Source organism: Trichechus manatus, unplaced genomic scaffold (assembly GCF_000243295.1).
Source record: "Trichechus manatus latirostris isolate Lorelei unplaced genomic scaffold, TriManLat1.0 scaffold00198, whole genome shotgun sequence".
Classification (NCBI taxonomy): domain Eukaryota; kingdom Metazoa; phylum Chordata; class Mammalia; order Sirenia; family Trichechidae; genus Trichechus; species Trichechus manatus.
Window position 1 is genome coordinate 3,064,035 of NW_004444134.1, and position 8,907 is coordinate 3,072,941.

Here is an 8,907-nt window from a genome sequence, read left to right on the forward strand (position 1 = left end):
AAAAAAAAAAAAAAAAAATCCTCCCCTAACAACTTGAACGTGCCCCGGACTTGCCTTTGGACCAGAAGAACTCCCCAGGAGCACCTGTAAGGTCAGCTGTTGACTAAAACCTCCAGTCGTACTGTAAATGGCTTTTTGCCCACTACCAGGGGAGCTCGGATTAGATCACTCAATGACTCGCATTTCCCAAGAGCAAAGTGATTCTCTTGTGAGTGGTGAAAGCTTAAGCACAAGTTGCTTCTGGCCCAGACTCTACCAATTAGCTTATCTCCCAATATTCGCTAGCTATAGTTGAATTCCAGCTATTTTTATCAAAGTAGGATCACAGTGGGACCTTGTTAACCAAACTGAGTTACTTTAACTGTTATTTAAACACACAACACCATCTCTCAACTCTGTACTCCTAGATGCTAATAGTTATTTTCAAGGTCAAACAAGTTTGGGAAACACTATATCAATCTTAGCAGGACATAGTGTACATCCACATATCATAAGTTTTGGGTGAAGTCCTGCGACAAAGAAACCTGCTTAACTCTAAACAATCTAGCATTTTTCAGACTTCTTTGGGCTTGGGCGCAGCATAAAAGACTACAATGTATAGCAGCTATAACAGTGACCCAGTGCCCAGCACTGTAACGGGCACATAGTAGGTGCTCAATAACGTATATGTCGAATGAATCAAGGCATCCAGAGACGAGGTTCTCTCTTTCGCAGTTGTCAGCCACCACTGGTCAGTGCTAACTATGGGAATCTGCTCAAGTCAGATATGCATGCTCCAATGTGCTTGTATGAACACTTAGGGGTGTTCTTCTCTTGCGTCAGCATATATAGAGGAAGGCGGGCATGGGAACAGGTGGTAGAGGGTCAGGTAAACATTTAAGAAAATGAACATATTTTTTTAAAATTTTGCAATGCAGACAAACTATATCCCATAAAAAATGCACATACTTTTTCCTAACTTGTGATTGTGTTAACCTGGAAATTTACAGCTGTGAGCCATTAGCACTATAGTAATATTTTCTCTCAAAATGTAGTAATAGTAGATGTTAAGGATAGAATCATGGTGGTGGGTGTATGGGTGTTCACTGTAAAATTCATTCAACAATTATTTTGTATGTTTAAAAATGTACATAATAAAATGCTGGAAAAAATGTAACTGCATATAGCTTGTTTATTCTGAAGTACAATATAATTTAACACAGTTTCATATTCTTTACTTGAAGCTGAGTTATCAAACATCAAATCTAAATTATCAAATATGAAATATCAAGTTGAATTATCTTTATTTCAAGTTGAAATATCAAATGAACCTGTGTCAGCAGCAGGAAATGACTTTGTGTAAATTGTTGCAGAGTGTTTGCAAGGGAGAGGTAGATTGTAATCATGTATGTACAGCACATCAGTGCTCATTTTTCACAGGGTTGTTATTATGTCCTTTTCACAGATGCATAAATGGAGATATAAGAACTCCTTTAAGGCTAGCAGCAAACCTCTGACACAGCTGGGGTCACTTGCACCCCGTTTCCACCACAAGGACAAAATGTTCTCTACTGTCCATCATGAAAAGTTATCTCTAAGGAAAAAAAACATAAGTTGCTTAATCTAAAGACTTACCAATACAGTATTTGTGTGTGTAAATGACAGGGATTCTATCACTGAAGGGTGTATAAAATCGGCACTGGTATGCCTGGTGTGACCTCCAAGGCTGACTACAGTGTGCGATGCAAATGTGCTTTCAACAAACAGTGCTTCTCCTTTTCCATTTTTATGGTTGTTGATTTTAATTTTGGAAATGTTTACTTTTAGTCATAAGTCTCTGAAGTAACCTCATTTTAATACATTCAGAAAGGCAAGGAATTGGTAATATTTCCATTTGGAAAGTAGCAAACTATTAATTCTTACTTAGCAATTCTTACTTGGCAAACAGTAATAAGTACCTCTTTAGAAATCAAGAAATTTAGATAGATTTCTTTCAGAACACAGAAATGAGAACTATAAAATGTGTCTTACATCATCAGCATGTGTTACTGTTAGATCCCCAAGGGAATCCTTAATACTCAAAAACCAACTTGTACTGTGGACTAAATCAGGTCTTGAATGCCAGTTTGAATGACTTAACTTCACACGTGTGTAACTCTCTTGTGGAATCTGAAGATTTCACATTCTTAACGAAAGGCCACAGGATCTTACTCTTGTGTGGTAATTTTGGCTTCTGAGCATCTTGTCAAGCAATCTTAGAAACGACTTCATGGAGAAGATCTTTTCAAAGTCTGCACCAAACTGCACCCAGGAGCAGTGCCAACCTTCACACTGGGAATAGGATGATAACAGGTGCCTACTTCAGATCCACTGAGCTGACGGAAGCGTGGCTCAGTACTCATGGATTTATTTAATTGTCTCGTGCATTTCTGTTTGATTATTTTTGATCCATTTTTAAAATGCCATTTCTTTTTTCCTTATGCCTGTTCATTTCAAATCATGGAAAACATGGAAAGTGTAAACAAACAAACAAAAAAAACCAAATATAAACAGTAATAAGTACTATTAACATTTTGGTATACTGTTTCTCTCATTATCAAAATCTACTTGATTTCTGAGTTCCAATAGAAATTTTGGATACAAACTTCTTTTTGGCCCAACTGCAGAAATTAAAATAAAATAAAATTAGAATCTATTTGGTTTCTCAGTCTGGAGAACAAGATGAAGAGGAATACCTTCTATATAGCTATATGTAGATAGCTATCAGGCTATATGCCAAAATGACAATAATATATTTATTTTCACAAACCTTGGCTTATCTTTTTTAAGTAGGTAAGTTCGGACAGGTTAGACAAAAAAAAAAGTTACAACTTCTCCTGTAAATGCCTCCATTTTCCCACTTCCTCATAATTTCTGAAAGTGTGGCCCTATGCATTTTTTGATGTAATGTCCCTAACACATGTCTAAGGACTACAGCCATAACATAATTTTTTGTAATTATAGCTTGTTGTCAGGTATTATCAAGTCGCTTCTGACTCACAGTGACCTTGTAGGACACTGCAGAACTGCCCCATAGGATTTCCAAGGCTGTAAATCTTTACAGAAGCAGATTGCCACATCTTTCTCCCGCGGAGTGACTGGGCAGGGTGGAAACATCAACCTGTCGGTTAGCAGCTGAACACTTAACCACTGTGCCACCAGAGCTCCTTAATTACAGCTTAGGAGAACATATTTAAATGATATAAATGTTGCACTAATTACTAAAAACCAGAGCTAATTTTTTGCTCATAATTTAAATCAGTATTAGACATTCAAGTACAGGTCATCACCATTTTCAATTGTTATAAACAAAAATAACACAGAAGAAGCTAATCTGTGCTTTAGACTATGAACTTGTTGTTTGCTTTCTTTTGTGATTGTTCAAGTTTATTTCTGAATTAAACCAGTGCACGAGGAAGGTAGATCCGTTTCCCCGAGAGGAATGCTAAGGACAGAAAAAGTCAGACGAGAACAGGGAGAGTACAAGCAGCTAAAGGACAACACAGCCCAGGGACAGGGACATTGCCACTACATGCTCTCTACTGTATGGACACAGAGCCACCATGAGGATTTAAACTCATACTAATCAAGGCAAAGCAAAATGTAACCAGTGGGAAAAATCAGACTACTTACGTATGTAACACATGCAACTAAAAACAAAACTTAATGAGTCTATGAATCTTCAGTGTGAAAATTTGCATTTTCCTTTATCATAATCTATTATTCTACAACGGCATCCAAAGTTCCTTGGTGTGCAAAGTCACACTTAAGGAGAGTGTGGTATGATAATCAGGCTCTTAAGGTATGGATAAATAGTAGCAGAAACAAAATGTTTCATTAAGAATATTACCCTTAGAGAAATTTAGTAGAGTAATGTAAATTTGGTGGCCTTAGATTATATAAATGGAAATTAGGCAGTATGGCTTAAAGATCTGACAACTAGAACCTTTACAAAAAAATTGCTTTCAAAATTAGTTAGGCACATGCTGGGCAAAGAAGTGGGGAGGGTTAAGAAAGCTCCAGCAAGTACAGAAGCGCATTATTTAGAAGTTTTCCCACCTATCTGCCTGTCACCTCAAACCACTGACGGGTACCTTAATATTAAATGATTAAGAGAATATTTGTGAAAGATTTCCTCATTCAAGTAACACTGAGCCATCAAGCCTTAAATTGAAAGTAGTTTGAGTCTAAAACACATCTGCCTTAGCAAAATCTTATCTGCCACCCCCTAGAGGTCACGCTTTCCCACCAGAGGACTGGCATTTACAACACCAACCAATACAGGTATTTTTAAGAATGTAATAAGTCAATTCCCTACCTTAACATAGTCCTTGGCGTGGCCCCAATCTCTCTTGGCATCCAGATTTCCCAAACTGAAGCACTCCAGTTGTCCAAGGTAAATCTTAGCTACTGACCGGCTGATTTTTCGTGTAACAAAATTAGCTCCTAAAAAGAGACAAAAGATCCATCATTCGCAGAGCACATTTGACAGTTAACAGTTGGGTGAACCAACCAACCTCAGCCTCTGGGCACATCTTTCTTTTTTTTTCTCTTACTTTTGAAAAATAATAAAAGAAAAGAAAAAGGAAAATATCATTAACTGTCATTTAGACAAGTTAAGAAGTTCTAATTCTAAATGTCACATCAGCTCTACATTCATAACAAACATTTTTCTTTGGGGGACGTCTTAACATTCCTAATCTCTGCCTCAATATGCAACCTAGGCACTAGGCCAAAGAAAAGCTATTGGAATGTCAGTTTTTAAACAGAAAACTAAAAAAGGTTATATAAAGGGGAATGCCAGAATGAAGACAGACTTCTAAGACCACCCTGATTTTTTTTTTTTTTGGGGGGGTAAGAACACAAATACCATATATTCCTATTAATAAAGCCATTTTTAAAATGGGTCCAAGGGAAAGGGAAGGGAGATTAACTTAATTCACAGCATATAACTAATTAAAGGAAACAACAAAAATTTTTTTTGAGTTACCTTTCTCTTAACAAAATAAGTGGTGATCACTCTTATTTGAAAATCTGCATAGCCATGCAGTTATAAATTATGACACAGTTCCAAGTTAAATGTCCTCTGTACTACATTTACTGCAATACCGCCTTCCAACTTCACTTAAGTGTAACCTATGGAAATGGGCTACTGAATATCATATAGATATTTTGAAATGATTGGATGAAAGGTGTCATGAATTTAAGAAAATACTGAAATTGCTTTAACATTTTTTAGTCTTTAATGAAAGCAACTATCTTTTATCGAAACTCACAAAGAAGGACAAAATTAAAAGGCACTTCAGACACAGTTGTATCTAAGGCCCTCCATGTAGGTAAGGTTATCACAGAACACCACTGAATGCCAAATACTCAAGGTAATAATATGCATATGTGCTAGTTGATAACAGCTTCATACAGTTTAGCTATACTACTATCATAATTTAACACATTTCAATAACTTTAGCTTTGTTTTTCTGCAGGTGAAATAGGGAGGTGAACATTATGATAAAGCTTTTGGTTTCTACAGAAAACCAGCACAAAAATAAGGGGAATTTTTGTAAACATGTTCAGACACATACTTGATTCAGTCACCACACAAACTTGGTGTATACATCTACACCAATGCCATGTTATTGCAAAACACAAGAAGACCATCATGGAAATTAAGATTTTCAATTTTTCTCAGCAGTCCATAGAATGCGTTAAGAAATTCAAATTTTCAACTTTCCACAGCAATTTATAAAATGCAAAAACTCACTGTCCTTGAGTCAATTCTGACTCTTACTGACTCCATAGGGTTTCCAAGGCTGTAAATTTCTGTGGAAAGACACTGCCAGATCTTTCTCCTGCAGACCCACTGGTAGTTTCAAACCACCAACCTTTCAGTTAGCAGTTGATTGCTTTAACCACTGTATCACCAGGGCTCCTAATAAAACACATAGGGCTCCTTAAAAAAGAAGTCTTTCAAAATGAAGGAATATTTATCCATCACAATCCTTCTAAATCTATTACAAATTAGCAATCATATTTTCTATTATCTATTTACCCGTAAAAACTAAATTTATAATTAAATTTAGGTTTCCTGATGTGTGTCTTTCTATTTTAAAGTCAGGACTAGACTATCAGCCTAAGTATACTATGTAAATGTGCACAAGTGAGAAAGATCTGTAAGAATAAGGGCCTCTCTGCAGTCCTTTCCATTATAACCCTTAAACCACCCCAAGGTGATTAGGATGTCTAGGATAGTGGCTATAATCGTTAGCATGCACAAGCTCTTCACAGGGAGTAGCTCATTAAATTCTCAGAACTACCTATGAGCTAAGAACTAGTACTCCCATTCTGTAGATGAAGATGTGAGATTCCACTTCTGGCAAAATAGCGCTCTAGGCAGAAGCACCACGCCGTCCCTCCACAGCAAAAATCCGAAAAACTAAGCCAAACAGAGAAAACAGCAATCCTGAAACCCTAAAACATCAAATGAAGAGATAGAGAACTCAGCCAAGCACCAAGTGGAGTGAGAAAACTGACAAGAGAACGAAGAGCGAGAAGCGGTTAATGCAGAGGTCCCCTATCATCTAACGCAGCACGGATCCGCCATCTTGGACTCCTATCAGAGACCAGCAAATAGGGGGTATGAGAAAGCAGCTTCACGGAGCTTCAAGCAGGGAACAGAACAACCGGTAATTTGCGATATATGCTTTTCTACCCCCCACCTTTCTTCACCCCCACTCAGCCTCATCTGCTCACTATGGTGATAGTCTTTTGGCCGGGAAGCAGCGGCTGCTTGGATTCCACCCGCCTGTACTGGCTGGCTCCTTGAGTGTCATTTGTTGGCAGCTGGGGTTGTTTTATTCCACTTCTTTTGCTTTCTTCCTTACCTCTCATCACCTCCCCATCCTTTTGCTCAAATACCTGGCTCTGGGCTCCATCTTTGCTTCTTCCTAAGGGTCTATGGAGCTCCATTCGAGTGTGGAACTTCCTCCCGCTCTGGATTACCACGCTGGTGGGATACCGGGGCTTTTGTCTGTTTGTTTGTTTGTTTTGAATTGTTTCTTCGTTTCCTTTTCCTTTCCTCAAGTTGGGAGCCCATTCTCACCAGGCACTGCTATGCAGCTTGGGACCTACCCCCTCAGCTTGCGCAGATGCGCAGAGAGATCCCTGAGAGCATTTCTTTATTCGTGTTTTTTTTTTCTTCTATTCTTTGGGGAACTTTTCTTGTTCTTTTTTTTTTTAATGTGTTTTGTTTTCTTTTCCCTCTTTTTACCTTTCTGTATTTCTTCATTACTTAGTTTCTCGTCCCTCTATACCTTCCTTCCCCTCCTGTCCCCTGAGTGCCTGGCACTGAATACCTCTATGCATTCTAGCCAGGCTATACTTCTACACCTGAGAACAACTTCCCCAGACCTCGTAGCCATACCAGTGGGACCCCTGGGAGATTTGCTGTTCTTTTTTCATTCTAATATTTATTTATTTATTCTTTTCTTGACTTTTTTTTCTTCTTCCCTTTTTTGTTTTTCTACATTTCATAGTCTCGCATCTCTCCACTTAAACGGCAAACTTCCCTACCACTCTTTTTTGTTTATTTGTATGTTTTTGGCTCCTGTTCCTCTCTCCTCTCACCATATCCATCTTAGCTCCACACATCACAATCTCCCCCCTACATCCTGCCTACCTGCACCGTGTGCTTAACATCATACCACAAAGCAGCACAGGCATGGCCTGCTGGAACCTGCCCTGCACTGATTACTGAAACGCCCTGGTGGCTGCAGCAAGTGCAACAAACAACCCTTCCCATCAACTCCTCTTCAGCTAGACCTGCCCTGCTCTACCATATCTGAGCGACTGACCCTGCTAATTGGAGAAGAAGGCGAAAAGTATCGAGCCCACAGACGAGCAAACAACAAAGAACACACAGACCGCCTGCTCAGACATAGCCAAATAAAAATAAAAAACCATGAAACAAACAAATCTACAATCAATAAATGAGAAAAATAAGTGCTGAAGGCCCCGAAGACAGCAGACAATATCAAAACATTTATAAAAACAGGACAGGATGGTGCCAGTAGGCGTGCAAAATAAAACAACAGATGACTTTCCAGAAGAAGAAAAGGCACTAGAATTACCTGATAGGAAATTCAAATCTCAAATACTCAGAATTATCCAAGAGTTGAAGAAAAAAGCAGACAAAAACGCTGAAAAAATAAGACAAATTCATAGAAAAGGCAGACAAATTCATGGAAAATACAGACAAAAAAATGGAAGAATTCAGGGAAATAATACAGGAACAAAATGTCAAAATAAATTCCCAACTAGAAATTATACAAAAACAACAATTAGAAATCCAAAAGATAAACAAGATTTCAGAAATAGATGGTGTCACAGAAGGGGTGATGAGCAGATTAGAAATGATGGAAGACAGGATCAGTGGAATTGAAGACAAACACTTGGATACAACTCTGTTTGAGGAAAATTAAGAAAAAAGAACAAAGAAAAATGAAGAGACCCTGAGAGTTATCGGGGACACAATCAAAAGCAAAAACATTTGAGTGATTGGAATTCCAGAACAGGGGGAGAAAACAGAAAACACAGAGAGGATCATTGAGGAACTGCTGACAGAAAACTCCCCCAATATTATGAAAGATGAAAAGCTGGCCATCCAAGAAGCTCAACGAAACCGATATAGGATAGTCCCGAAAAGAAAATCACCAAGGCATATCATAATCACACTCACCAAAACCAAAGACAAAGAAAGAATCCGGAAAGCAGCTCGTGAAAAACAAGAAGTCACAGAGGAGAAACAATAAGACTAAGCTCAGATTATTCGGCTGAAACCATGTAGGCAAGAAGGCAATGGGATGACATATATGAAACCTTGAAAGAAAAATT

The 8,907-nt window shown here is 38.2% G+C and overlaps 1 protein-coding gene across 1 annotated transcript in view; it reads right to left on the reverse strand.

Annotated features, from left to right (window-relative positions):
* The window catches only part of GMDS (GDP-mannose 4,6-dehydratase), a 787,322-nt gene that overhangs the window by 418,696 nt on the left and 359,719 nt on the right, over positions 1 to 8,907 (reverse strand). The window contains exon 7 of the mRNA XM_004387909.2: positions 4,337 to 4,464. Coding sequence (XP_004387966.1) covers positions 4,337 to 4,464 — 128 coding nt within the window. The remainder of the gene's footprint in view (positions 1 to 4,336; positions 4,465 to 8,907) is intronic.